Source organism: Somniosus microcephalus, chromosome 5, assembly GCF_052327205.1.
Source record: "Somniosus microcephalus isolate GS21.2 chromosome 5, FLI_Smic_1.0, whole genome shotgun sequence".
NCBI lineage: Eukaryota > Metazoa > Chordata > Chondrichthyes > Squaliformes > Somniosidae > Somniosus > Somniosus microcephalus.
The window spans coordinates 243,315,426-243,330,609 of record NC_140991.1 but is presented as its reverse complement, the minus strand read 5'-3'; the positions used below and the strand labels follow the sequence as shown (position 1 = coordinate 243,330,609).

The 15,184-nt window shown below is 43.6% G+C and overlaps 1 protein-coding gene across 1 annotated transcript; it reads right to left on the bottom strand.

Annotated features, from left to right (window-relative positions):
* Positions 1 to 1,024: 1,024 nt before the first annotated feature.
* Positions 1,025 to 14,021, bottom strand: fbxl7 (F-box and leucine-rich repeat protein 7). Its single transcript, XM_085988770.1, has 3 exons — positions 12,745 to 14,021; positions 9,843 to 10,454; positions 1,025 to 4,470 (listed from the first exon to the last, which is right to left on the bottom strand). Exons 2-3 carry the CDS (start codon positions 10,438 to 10,440, stop codon positions 3,734 to 3,736), a joined length of 1,335 nt encoding a protein of 444 aa, XP_085844896.1. The 5' UTR covers positions 10,441 to 10,454; positions 12,745 to 14,021; the 3' UTR covers positions 1,025 to 3,733.
* Between the last annotated feature and the right edge of the window lie 1,163 nt (positions 14,022 to 15,184).

Below are 15,184 nucleotides of genomic sequence, written 5' to 3'. Positions count from 1 at the left end.
CATAGTCTCAGGATAAGTGGTCAGCTATTTAAGACTGAGATGAGTTGTGAATCTTTTCTCTACCCAAAGGGCTGTGGATGCTGAGTCTTTGAGTATATTCAAGGCTGAGATCGATAGATTCTTGGACTCTAGGGGAATCAAGGGATATGGGGATCTGGCGGGAAAGTGGAGTTGAAGTCGAAGATCAGCCATGATCTTACTGAATGGCGGAGCAGGCTCGAAGGGCCGCAGGGCCTACTCCTGCTCCTAATTCTTATGTTCTTATTAAAGAAAGTTGGGACAAAGCCCAAATTGTAATGTCATGTGGCTTTTTCTAGCTTTTCTCTCTAGCCATATGAATAATAATGTTGCCAAACTTTTCCATGAAAACAGTGCCCCTTTAAATTATATAAACTTAACAAACATAATCTGTTTTGCTTTGATATAAAAGGTTGTGTTTGACTAAGTGAAATTGTTGACTGTAATTTATTATCAATATAAACTAGTTTGAGGTGAATGCAATTACTGTACATAACAACAACCTTGTCAAATAGTACATGTTCTTGCAGAACTTCAAAGCATTCCTTTTTAAAAACACATTATTTATAGTGACTTCCCAAAAGGACATTTCATCCCCATTGAGACTCTACTGCATCTTCAGGTGATTATCAGATCCCATTCCCACCACTGAAGTAACGTTGGTGGGTGATGTAAAATTCTGTGTACAGGAGGTCACAGATGCCAAACGTCAGTTGGCTGTAATCCTTATTTGAAGTTTCTGGTATTATTTTGTGTTTTACATTCAGAAGGTAAGAGCAAGTTACATGAACTGTATTAATTAGCTTGATAGATACTGTGATCCTTTCTGTCAGTTAATACTGACTAACTGCAATTTAATGAATATTAGCAATATTTGTAATGTTCAATCCCAGGGATAAAGAATTTAATAGTTTACACTGAGAAACAATTTGTATTTCCAATAAAAAAACAATGATTGTCTGACTCTAAAAAGAAACAAGGCCTCAAAAACATTGAAAACAGAAGATGACAAGACAATTATTTTAATCCTTGTGACAAAGACAAATTACAATGTAATGTATGGACATTCTGTTATTCTTGAATAATGGCCTGGAAGTGAATTTAAAGATCTTCCAACTTTTTAAAAATTTTGCGCTCAGCAAGGTGATGTTTGTATTGGAGAATGGAACATTTTCCATGTTGGTCACCCAGTGTCAGCATCGCGCACTCCCAGGTTCAGTACAGTGCAGTTCTGTCCCTCTACCTTGCTCCAACAATATGCCTGAGGTCCAAGTTCAGAAAAACAAGCCTTACTGCACCAGTGTGATATTTTCCATTTTCCAAACCAGTCAATCTGTGCCCACTCTGAGTAAGATTACCAGTGTACTGCCAATTAGTGTTAAATTAAGGGCAGTTTTGGCCACAAAAACTGAATTTGAGACTGGCAAACTCCTTTCACATAGAATTCTTCCAGCCAGCAGACAGAGATTTTCATCCTATCAGCGTAGGCTGGATTTAAACCCAAGTTGTAGAGGTGACAGGTCACTAACTCACTTCACCAACCAGTTCCACTTCATATCCACCCCAGCCACAACCCATTTTCCTGAGTCATGGCTCATTACGTATGCAGTGGGCTCCTGGTGGAATTCCTGTCACTGGGAGGAAGGCTGCCTGTGCAAAGGTGGAGAATCGCAGCAGTGCTGGTGTAAGGATGGTCCTGCAGCACTAGAAGGGGAGACAAGAGACCTTTAAGTCTCACACTGAAGACCAGAACAAAGGACCCCCACCTCACTAATGACCTTGGCCGAGATCAAAACCTTCAGTGGGTAAGTCTCTGCGGCTGCCTGGAGGGAGATATCCCACTACAATGCCCTCTACCTCCACTGTGGGAACTCTGGGCCTTTACCACTATGGCCACACTGCACATGACGGCTCTGGAAAGTGGTGTTATCTGGGGCCGAAAGGAAGATTTGCTGGGAGTGGGAGCCCCCACCCCACTGCCATATGCATGCAATGGGTAGGGAAGGAGCCGCTAGAAGTAGTCATAGCAGGGGCGGGAGGTGGGAAATCCCAGTCGAGGCAGTGAGGAGGTGGTGGGCCGCACCACTCTAATTTTCCGACATTCTCCGGTAATCCCACCTGATTTTGAACAGAATCGAGGAGAAATCCCTCCATATTTTTGTTTGCTAACATAACTGTCCTGCTTAAAGACACATTGCCTTGATTGCAAAACTTTTAACAAACTTTGTTTGCAAGCACAGTGACATGATGATTACAAGCCGAGTTCTTGTGCCATGAAAACATAATTGTGACATGACCTATGGTCGTTCTCCTCCCCATGATAAAGAGGCCTCTAATTAATACCCAAAAAAGGCTTCAAAAATCACACAAGAAGTGATTTGTTCCCTCTTGTACCATTCACATCCTATTGGTCTTTCCTGCAAGTTATTTGGTCAAACGTTAGGCAACAAGTATGCTGGGCCACTTTTGGACACCGGAAATGAATAATCCTTTAGTAATTTCTCCAATTGCTCTAGACTGGGTGCACCGTGACTACTGGAGTGGTGTCCCCTTCAGCTGAGTGGTAATACCATTGCTTGTATTTTCATATACAAGATTATTGTAGTGCATTTTTATTCTTATCAGGGTGAGAAACGTTAGTGCTGGGAATTGGTCCACTTTCAATTTCAGACATCTTGGGGTAATTTGCCAACTTTGTGCTCCAAGAGGGTGAGGCCCCCACCAGGAGCACAAAGTCTGAAGATTATCATTCTAATGTCAGCGTCAAACACTCCCAGGCCAGGTAAAGTGCAACCAGCTGCAGAGTAAAGCTGATTTTACTCTATGCCAACATCATACGTCAGCCCCACCTCTGAAAAGCATCCTTACTGTACCATTTCCCACATCGGCTATCCTTGTGGCCTCTGAGTTAGATTGTCAAATTTAGTGCTAAATTAACAGCATTTTTGTGCTGTGGGTCAAGGTCCACTTGTTAATGGGTTGGGACTAATTTCAAGGAGGACCAACAGAAAGAGATTTGCATTCAAGCAAGCTGAGTTGAAAGGGCAGCATGCTAATCCCTGCGTCAACTTCTTCCCCTCCCCCAACAGCACACCATGTAATAAAGGTTCAGTTATCGTGGGTTGTGGAGATACCGGAGTGTACGAAGTGGGTTACAGTACAGTCAAAAAGCCCTTTAGTATTTTAGGATCATTAAACCTCCTTTTATTCATTTAAAAAATGAAATAAAAGCACTGAAGTGCAATATTATTCAGAACCTTCCATGTTATAACAAAAAGAAAGTAACAACATCTCTTTCATAGGATCCGATGTTATGGTGAGATATCAACTAAAACATAGTGCTCCATTTTAGGAAAATTGGAAAAATAGGAGGCAAGCAATATATGAATATTTCCGTTTTATATCCCAGTGATGGATTTAAGGAATAATATGAAATCTGATCAATTCTTCCAGCGACTTGAAAAGTTTGAATATATTTAGGTTATGCCTCTGGACACTGGTTTCTGTAGGGGATTTGGTAGTCAAAAATGTACAAGTACATCATAGAGGAAAAAAGAAAAACATTTTCATTACCATGACTTTCAGTCATAATAGAGTAATAATTATACAATGTGGAAATGAACTAAATATTTGAATTGAGGAGAAGAAAAAAAAGCAAATACAATTTGAGGCTTTACAATCTATGGTCTGTTCCGTTTTACTGTTGAACATCCTGTCAGAAGAAGGCCGGATTGGTGTGTTCTATAATACACCTCTTGCAATGGCGTTTGACAAACCGCAGTGCCTCAACAGAGATGTCACAGTCCTGTACGTTCAACATCTGAAGCTCGAAGCAGTTGGCCGCGACGATCTTCAAACCACGGCCAGTGATGCTCTCGCATGATTTAAGACTCAGCCGCTTCAGGTTGTAGCAGTTCAATGCTAAAAACTCCATGCCTGCATCGGAAACTAACGGACACTTCCCGATATCCAGGGACTTCAGTTTTGTGCAATTTTTGGCAAGGTACTCAATCCCGTGATCGGTTATTCCTTCGCAACCCCGAGCATTCAGATAGCGCAGTTTGCTGCAATACTTGGCAATGTAACGGATACCTACGTCTGTGATCCGGCCACAGTGAGCAATGCTGAGATACTTCAGGTGTGCTTCCAACTTTGCCACCTCTCTCATCCCAAAATCGCTCACCGCGCGGCAGTCACTAACGCTCAACTCCTTGATTGATGTGCAATAAAGCATCAGGTAGCGGAGGCCCTCGTCTGTGACACGTATACACCTGCGCAGGTAGAGGTGTGTCAGCTGGGTGCAGTGAGCCGCTATGGTGTGCAACCCCTCGTCTTCAAGTACAAAGCAATCTGTCATGTTCAGGTAGCGTATGGATATCTGTTTTCCGTGAAGTGGAGAGAGTTTGATTGAAGCTTCCCTTGTCAGACTGATGCAGGTTATCTTGGAACAACCTAAACAAAAAATTGAGACTGATGTATTAAATTATTAACATGGAGCATTTCTAAAAATGACAATACCTACATAGAATTTTAAAGCACAGAAAGAGCCTATTTGGCCCATCATGCCTGTATCTGGTGAATGGGAAAGATACAAAGAAAAGCAAAGGGTGACAAAACATAGTAAGAGCTACAAAAAGGGAATATGAAAAGAAATTTGCAAGGGATATCAATATCAACTGAAGTTGAAGCCCATGGAATTGAAGGCAAATGATTGACCTGGTTAGGAAATTGGCTGAGTGGCAGGACACAGAGAGTAGGGATAATGGGCAGGTGCTCAAATTGGCAGGACGTGGTGTCCCTCAGGGATCTGTGTTGGGGCCTCAACTATTCACCGTATTTATTAACAACTTAGATGATGGTATAGAATGCCTCTATACAAATTTGCCGATGACACAAAGATAAGTGGCATTGTAGGCAGTGTAGATGAAAGCATAAAATTACAAAGGGATATCGATAGAATAAGTGAATGGGCAAAACTGTGGTAAATGGACTTCAATGTAAGCAAATGTGAGGTCATCCACTTTGGACCTAAAAAGATAGAACAGGGTACTTTGTAAATGGTGAAAAGCTAAAAACAGTGGAGGTCCAGAGAGACTTGGGGGTCCAGGTACATAGATCATTAAATGTCAGGGAGAGGTACAGAAAATAATCAAAAAGGCTAATGGAATGCTGGCCTTTATATCTAGAGGACTAGAATACAAGGGGGTAGAAGTTATGCTGCAGCTGTACAAAGCCCTGGTTAGACCACACCTGGAGTACTGGGAGCAGTTCTGGGCACCACACCGCAGGAAGGATATATTGGCCTTGGAGGGAGTGCAGCGTAGGTTTACCAGAATGATACCGGACTCCAAGGGTTAGATTACGAGGAGGGATTACACAAATTAGGGTTGTATTCCCTAGAATTTAGAATGTTAAGGGGTGATTTGATTGAAGTTTTCAAGATATAAAGGGGAACAGATAGGGTAGATAGAGAGAAACTATTTCCGCAGGTTGGGGATTCTAGGACTGGGGACATAGTCTAAAAATTAGAGCCAGACCTTTCAGGAGTGAAATTAGGAAACACTTCTACACACAAAGGGTGGTAGAAGTTTGGAACTCTCTTCCACAAACAGCAATTGATGCTAGATCAATTGTTAATTTTAAATCCGACACTGATAGATTTTTGTTAACCAAAGGGTTATGGGGCAAAGACGGGTATATGGAGTTAGGTCGCAGATCAGCCATGATCTCAGTGAATGGTGGATCAGGCTTGAGGGGCTGAATGGTCTACTCCTGTTCCTATCTCTGAAAGAGCCATCCACTTCCTTCCATTCCACTACCTTTTCCCCATACTCTTAATTTTTTTCTTTTTCAAATAATTATCCAATTACCTTTTGAAAACTAGTAAGAAGCTGCTTTCACTACTGTTGCTGGTAAGCCATTCTACATAGAATTGCATAGGATATACAGCACAGACACAGGCCATTTGTTCCAACCAGTCCATTCCGGCATTTATGCTCCACACGAGCCTCCTCCCATCTTTCCTCATCTAAATCTATCAACATAACCTTCTCCCTCATATGCTTGTCTAGCCTCCCATTAAACGCATCTATACTATTTTCTGCAATCACTCCCTGTGGTAGCGAGTTCCACATTCTCACTACTCTTTGGGTAAAGAAGTTTCTTCTAAATTCCCCATTTGATTTCTTGGTGACTATCTTATATTGATGGCCTCTAATTTTGCTCTTCCCCACAAGTGGAAACACTTTCTCTGTGTCTACTCTATCAAAACCAAGGTTCGATACAAGTTTAGCATAACTTCTCTATTTTTCAATTCTATCCCTCTAGAAATAAACCCTAGTTCTTGGTTTGCTATTTTTATGGCCTTATTAACCTGTGTTGCTACTTTTAGTGATTTGTGTATTTGTGCTCCTCTACCCCATTTAGATTCTTATTTTCCAAGTAATGTGTGACCTCCTTATTTTTCTTACCAAAATGTAATACCTCACACTTATCTGTGTTGAAATTCATTTGCCAATTATATGCCCATTCTGCAAGTTTATTAATGTCTTGTAATTTGCTGCAGTCCTCCTCAGTATTGACTATCAGCCACCCCCCCCCCCCAACGATAAAATTGGCTTTTCTCCAATCTATTACTCTGGTCTTTGTCATGCTTACGTCCTTCTCAATTATTATCTTGAAGCGTATTTTATTACGGTCACTATTGCCTAGATGTTCCCCTATTCTTATTTCTCCTATCTGCTCTGGTTCATTCCCTATTACTAGATTCAATAGCGAATCATCCCTTGTTGGGCTTCTTACATACTGGGTTAGAAAGGAGTCCTGTACACATTGTAGGAACTCCATTCCCTTATCCCCTTTACCTACCTCTTCTGGCCAATTAATTTGGGGTAGTTGAAACCCCCAGGATTATTATTCTATGTTTTTTATTAATTTCCCTAATTGCTTTGCATATTGCTTCTTCCACCTGCCTTCCACTATTAGGTGGTCTGTAGACTACTCCTATTAGTGTGATTGATCCTTTATTATCTTTTATCTCTATCCACATGGATTCTATTTCTGTCTTACTGATGGCTGCGTCACTTTTTTCTACTGCCAGTATGTTATCCCTAATAAGTACAGCTACTCCACCTCCCCTATCACTACCACATTTCTATTCTGCACTTCCCCCGCCCATACCCTCCACCCACTCCGCAGACAACCTTCTGAGCCACGGTGCCTTGGTCTGCATTGTGGCTGTCCTTCCCGCAGTCTTTCTCTTTGTCCTCATAGGTAGTGAGTGCATCATACCTGTTCGACAGGACCAGTGTTTGCAGGACCTGCTTCGCAACCTCTCCTAAGTCCTAGCTACCCGGCTCCCTGTCAGTCACACCCTCCCTCTCCTGAACATGTGCTTTTCTCTGGAGTGTGACTGTGTTTGGAAAAAACAAATCCAGAAATTCCTCGCCCTTCTCTAACTCTCATTCCAACTCAATGACTGAGTCAGAGTGACTGAAGGCAGAGACATTTCCTGCAGATGTGGCAATCCGGGGCAGTCTCGCTGTTCATGAATTCTCAAGTACTTCAGTCCTGACACAAAGCCTGCCTGGCCATCGCTAGTCTTTTTTATTTATCTGTTTATTGACAGCCTGAATTAAAATTAGGTAGACTGCCTTTGTTAAAAAAAAAACAAATTACTTACTGTTTATTCACCTGAGAGAAAAAAACAATTCTATGTCCTAACAAAGGATTTTGCCTAGCCTCCCCTTTATTTCTATTGGTGATTAACTTACATTTATGTCCTCCAGGTACCAACCAATGGAAATGGTTTCTCCCCATTTACCTTATCAAATTTTGAACACCTATCAGATCTCCTTCCAACCTTCTGTTTTGCAGAATAGAGCCCCAATTTCTCTAGCCTCTCCTTGTAACTAAAGCCTCTCAGCCCAACACACATAACTGATCCCCTATGCTCTTGTCCAATGGTGCTGAACATTACCAATAATGTCCCACAGATTTTTCATTTTTATCTTTATGCTACAATTATTATTTATTCATTTGTTAAAAGAGAAAATTATTCTTAATTCTCCCAAATGCAAAATAAAACCAAGAACCTGTAACTCTCGTGGGGTGTTCACGTCCTTGCAAAATGATCTAGTATTTTTTGTAATACTTAACAGGCACTATTGTTTGGAAAGTTCTCTTGCAAGAAACTTTTAATTGGTCTGTCAGCAAAAGAATGCGCATTATCATCCTGCAGTCGCCATTTGTACTAAAACCACATTGTCAAAGGTGGTGCTGCAACAGTTTATGCATCTGCTGCACTGTTACCTTTCCTTGGCAGCCAACACAATGAATATGAAATGATGATTTCAGAGCAGCCTATTGCAAGTTGCACAAGGAACAGAGGGAACTGAAAAACTCTCTGATGCAGCAGCATGTCTCCTTAAATAGTACCACCAACTTTGGAACTAATCAAAAGTAATTGTCCTTTTTTATATATAATTCGAGGGTGTATACTTTCTAGGTTTCTCTCTAGCTCATGGTGTCCCTGGGTTATATACTGACTTTTGTGGTGGGGGGCTTAGCCTAGCGGGGGAGGAGGGTGCTGAGGACAGAGGGGCAAAAATAGAAGTGGAATCCGACTCTGCTTGGTCCTTGCAACTTTTTTTGTTGAAATCTACAAACAAATTGTGGGTGGCCACATGCAAATGTCATCCCTTCATTTCCGCCCTTGGCAATGCTGCAAACAAGGGATACCAGTGCATTCCTTGTTCCCAGTGTTGCTACGGGTGTCAGAGCCTGCTGTTTTGCTGAAGTCAGTTTCTCCACAGCAATTGATTGCAATGGGGAAACTGGCCAATTGGAAAAAAGCCAGGGAATTCATTTGGGCCATTTCTTTGGACTTAACACTACAGCTGACCCTGACTCTAATTTTCTGAGATGGACACCTAAGTTGTGCCAATATAAGATTATGTGCCCGTGAATTTTATGTAAGTGTCCTGGGCCTAATGATTCCAATGGGATCAGGGATGCATAGAGCCAGTAGGCAGAAGTCCTACCCAGCCATGGATACCATGGTACTGCAGGTTCCAAAGAAATTTGAGACTGATAACTCTGTAAAAATCAAACTGAGATCCATGGACCCCAGAGCATCTGCAACAGGATTCAGGGGACCCTCCAGGAGATCACAGGGGTCTTCAGGTTCATCTGTCTGGGACCTGGCACACCATGAGAAATGTCTCAAGAATTCTGTACTCCATATTTTTTCTGTATTTGTCAATCTATGAGCACTTTGTTGTAATACTTAAAAAAAAAATGATGGGCTGATTTTCCTAGACAGCCACCAATCCCCCCACACCGCTGCCTCCCCACCCCAAAGAAACCCCCAAATCCTGAAGCAATGTAAAGGGAATAAAGACCTTTGTGCCTGGGTAATGGGTATTCCCACATGCTGATCTCAGGAAAATTGATTCCATTTTCTACGTTTGTCTAATTGGCATTATCTTTTGGAAGTTAGGGCTGTGACAATATTTACAGGTGATCCCTGTGCAAACACTATGGTTTATCAGTTCCATGGTATGATTGACCAGCAGGAAGCACAATTTTTGAGAGCAATTGAGTCATCAACATATGCTTATCCAACTCCTCTCTGCCCCCCACCACAAGATGAAATGCCTCGTTGTTGCAACGTGCTCCATTGAATCAAAAGATGGATGATATTCACCTAACTGATGCATAGAGTTTGACAGACATTTGAACCTCTGTCTAGCTAACAGCCAAATATTCAGATACTTGGACTATTGCCAACACTTGCCAAGGATAGTTTGCTTTCCTGAATTTACCTGAAACATCCAGATACTCCAGGTTGGGACACCGGGAAACAACATCATAGAGTGCTTCATTAGAGATGTTGTAACAGCCTGGCACTTCTAGTTGCCGTAGCTCTGGACAGCACTGAGCAATGGTGTAGAGGCCCCTGTCTGTAAGCCGCCTGCAGCTTTGAACGATGACCGTTTCCAACATGAGGCATACATTCGGTGTGTCCTGACACAACCTTCGAGTGAGCACCCGCAGAGCTCTGTCCACATTCATTGTTTCACCTGTCAGACGAATAGTCCTCCACAGCCGTGGATCCCAGCACAAGTTGTACCAGCGCCGGCAGACCCGTGCGCATCGGCACAGCTGGTTGGTAGGGAGGTGTGAAAAGATCTGGATCAAGGTTTGGTCTGGTAGCCTGTCAATGGGAGCCTGTTCTTTCTGTAGCCTTGACGCTGGCCTGATGGCACACTGGGGTATGAGGAACAGAGGCTGGGAATGGATCATAGCAATGGTCTCCCCTGTGACAGAAGAAGATGAGGTGGAGGACGCTCGGCCATTTTCAAAAGATTGTGCATTTGGAGGACAAATCAGTGCAGGGCTAGGTGTGCTCAACGTCCGCATACTCAAGTCTGAATCTGGAATACATTTAGAAAACCTGCATTAGTGAACAGTAACATTAGAATTACATAGAATTAACAGCATAGGAACAGATCATTTGGCCCAACAAGTCCGTGCCGGTGTTTATGCTCCACATGAGCCTCGTCCCACCCTTTCCCACATTTCAACAGTGACCCCACTTCAAATGGTACTTCATTGGCTGTAAAGCGCTTTGAGATGTCCGGTGGTCGTGAAAGGCACGATATAAATGCAAGTCTTTCTTTCTTACTTCATGGAACCCTATCAGCAAACCTGCTGGACAGCACTGTCCTTTCTCCCTCATGTACTTATCTAGCATTCCCCTTAAATGAATTGAATAATCATATACTCTACATGATACATTTCATTCAAACATATCTGAGCTGGTGTTTTGCCCAAGGCAATAGCAGCAGATTTCTCAGGAGTAAAAGGTTGATTTGCCTGTGCAGCAAGTGCTGGTGTTATTTACCAAGGGCAGAACATTATATTATAATAATAATGATTACACCAGGTGTCCAGGAAGGTAAAATCATCTACCACGACAAGGATATGAGCAGCTTCCACTGTTCAAATCTCTACTGCCACATAAAGTGGATAAGTGGGTGGTAGATTAGTATTATTACCAATCCCTATCCAGGCTCCATCCTTTAGCCCACAGCAGCTCTTTAAAAAGAGGGGGGGAAATAAAAACCTGTCAATGATATTTTGCTACTGGATCCAGATACTACCAGAAGGAAAATCCCATTCCCAAAGTGACGGGACTGGAGAGCAACATTTGTTGACATCTCACTGGATCAACTCCCAGAATTTTTTGGAGTTAGCCTTATTAATTATACATGGCACGAGCTCCCAAGCCTATTATTGGGCCTGAAACTGGGAGCTCACCAAAAGGGGTTGGGAAATTGCATGCATCATTAAAGGACTACAGCTGAAATAGAAAGCGATACAGCCATTTAAAGGTGACTGGCTGCACATCTGGAAAAAATAATCGTTTTTCCATATTTTAGCCTCCCCAAAGGCTGTGTTGGGGAAAATCATAGCTGACAAAATAAATGCAGACATGGAACAGAGTCTGTGGGCAAACGGTGGAGCGGCACAGCAGACAAAGGCCAGAAATTTAATTCTGGAGGCGGGATGGGGGCGGGTCAGCTGGTTTCCGGGTTCTGGTCCCGCTCCCCACTGCCTCCACGCTGCAGATGGGATTTTACCTTGATTGGCCTTGTTAATACGGGCTTACTGGCCAATTAACAGGAAGCGGATCTGATGACATCATTTGATGATGCGTCATCAGCCGGTTTCTTTAAAGGGACCACGTCCACAGGGAGTTTGACAGTTGTTCTGTCAGTGTTTGACAGCATTGAGGTGCTGCAAACACTGACAATCACTGCACAAAGGTGAACACTTGCACCCAGGCGCTCCAATGACTCCCTCCTTATGCTTATGGAGGGAGTCACAGCACGCAGGGAGGTTCTCTCCCCCTCCAAGGGTGGAAGAGACCTCCCAAGGACACCAACTTACCTTGCACCTCCACCCAATCCTCTCTATCTACTTTTTCACTTCCCCATCTCACTAGCCACCCCTCACACTCATCCTACTCCAAGCATACCAACTAACAACACACAAGGGTAGGCACTTGAGAGGTTTAGCCAATGTCCATGTGAAGTTTCTGATAATGTGTTGGCATACAGTGAAATCTCTTTTTCAAAAAGTGCCCCTTATTGGACAGATCTGAGTGCACCTTGAGAAGTGTCTGACTGAGTTCCAGTGATTGTTCAGTCATAACTCCACCTCCCCCCCCCCCCCACTATAGTGATGAGTGTGCATGGAATGACTTGGACATTAAAGGGATGCTTCATGGTGCTGGTGTGGGATGGCATCAACCTAACGCATCATGTGGCAGCCAGGGTTTACAGCGTCAAGTGAAGAAAATCTCCCGGCCAGCAATTTTGTCAGGGGCTGATGCCCCGTGTCCAGTGCAGCATCAGGTGATGGCGGAGAAGGTTGGTGATGAGTTTGGTGATGTTGTTGGTGTGCCTGGTGATTTTGGTGTTGGGGCTGATCGTGGCAGGATTCGGAGGACCAAGGTCTGATTGTTTCAATGGCTCTGATGTTGCTGGAATAGATGGCAGCTGCAGGTGAGATGACAGAAGCGATCTGTCACTGGTGAGAGAGGTTCTCCCAATGAGGTGGCACTGGACATACAGTTGGATCTAAAACCTTGTAAGCTAAAGAAATCTCTATATGTATTAAAAATGCAGTAGCCAACATTTTCTGTGCTCTGAAACTCACCATCTGCAACATGGCATCCTTGACACCACTTCTGCAGCTGTCAGCCTTTCACAAACATCAGAGCAGACTCAAAACATGGCAGGTTGAGCTGGTGTGTCACCTGAACAGCGGGTAACGAGTGGGGGAGAAGGTAAAATTAGAAGTAAGCCTCAAAGTACTCTTAAATTGGCTCTTAACAAGCCATTTAATGATCTAAATTGTCTCCCCCGCCGCTTGGTGTTGGATCAGTTCTGTACTGACAGACCCGACACCTGGGAGACTCGCGTGGAGGCGGGTTCTTTGCAATTTTGACAGCGGTCCCGCCTCCAAACATGCCCCCTTGGCGCGATTAAATTCGCAGCCAAACTCTCTGTTTAATGGTTGGTGAAATGAGAGTGCTGCTGTCTGAGGTGAGTGTGAAAAGGTTGCCTTGTTTAACATTCTGGAGGACTTATAACATGTCTGTTGGGAGGTGGCAGCCAGGTGCATCGCTGTGGATAATACCTGGGAACAGATGTAGAAGAAGATGGCATACCTTAAAGTAGCTGCTACGCTACACAACAATGCCAAGTATGAGGTATATTGCCTAGGCATGCATGCCACAGAGTGCTGTGAGGAGGATGTCGTGAAACTCCAGTACGATTTGGACAGGTTGGGTGATTGGGCAGAAACACGGCAAATGCACTATAATGTGGATAAATGTGAGGTTATCCACTTTGGTGGCAAAAACAGGAAGGCAGATTATTATTTGAATGGCAATAGATTGGGAGAAGGGGAAGTGCAAAGAGACCTGGGTGTTCTTGTGCACCAGTCGCTGAAGGTAAGCATGCAGGTGCAGCAGGCGGTTAAGAAGGCAAATGGTATGTTGGCCTTCGTAGCGAGAGGGTTCAAGTACAGGAACAAGGATGTCTTGCTACAGTTGTACAGGGCCTTGGTGAGACCACACCTTGAGTATTGTGTGCAGTTTTGGTCGCCTTACCTGAGGAAGGACGTTCTTGCCATGGAGGGAGTGCAGCGAAGATTCACCAGGCTGATACCTGGGATGGCAGGAATGACGTATGAGGAGAGATTGTGTCGATTGGGCTTATAGTCACTGGAGTTTAGAAGATTGAGAGGGGATCTCATCGAAACCTATAAAATTCTGTCAGGTCTGGACAGACTAGATGCAGGAAGGATGTTCCTGATGGCCGGGGAGTCCAGAACCAGGGGTCATAGTCTAAGGATAAGGGGTAAGCCATTTAGGACTGAAATGAGGAGGAATTTCTTCACCCAGAGAGTGGTGAACCTGTGGAATTCTCTGCCACAGAGGGCGGTGGAGGCCAGTTCATTAAATATATTCAAGAAAGAGTTGGATATATTTCTTAAGGCTAAAGGGATCAAGGGATATGGGGAGAAGGCAGGGACAGGGTACTGAATTTGGATGATCAGCCATGATCTCATTGAATGGCGGAGCAGGCTCGAAGGGCCGAATGGCCTACTCCTGCTCCTATCTTCTATGTTTTTATGTTACTCCACAATTACCATGGGCCCACCCCAACACTTCACACAACCCCTTGCACCTCTTGTGTTGCTTATCATGAATGCCCATACTCCAGTAGGGAACGCATTCAAACTACAGCTTACAACTGACACCATTGATACATTCACACCTTTGAAGGATTTCACACATAAAATAATAGTGTACAACTTATTGCAAGGTGCATGATCACTCTTAGTGACATACAAGATGGGCTGCAGGATGGTCTTATACAGGTAGGTTCTGGGAAAGGGGGAGGTGAAGCGGAGAGGGGTGGGAGCAGGCGCGGGCACACCTGCTCCCTCTGACTCCACACAAATGAAAATATTCAAAATTTTCCTTACCTTTTTGTGGGTGGCCTTTAGCACTCCTTTAAGGACTGCTGGTTAGGCTACTCAAGACCCGAACAACTGTGAGGAGCATGCGAGGTGAAGCTCCGCCCATTTTGACAAATTTCAATTGGGGTCCTGCAACCATCATTCGGACCCCTATTTGCATATGTAGGATGCCTACTGCCTGTTTCAGGCAGGTGCGCTGCACACCTGGAACTTTCTGGCTACTAATCTGGCAGCCGACGCATTTCTGTGGGAGATCAGGCCCAGGAAATCAGAACCCAAAATTCGTCCCACCAAGCGGGATTTAACACCAAAAACCATGTGCAACAATGTTCTGTTTCTTCCTCAGAAAGTCATAGGATATGCTGTTTTATATCAATAGGGGTGTTATGCCATTTTACGCATAGTATATTACTAACAAGCATGCTGATTTGCAGTAACTGAATAAGTCAAAGTACATTTTTATAACCTGGTTTTTGGTGATTTTTACTGTGTGTTGGGTGCAAATTAATGATTTAATTATTGTTATACGTTCCTTTACTTATGTGCTCATTTTATATCTCCTGGGGGAAAAACTGGGTCGCACCCCCTTTGAGGCGTTAATTTCGTC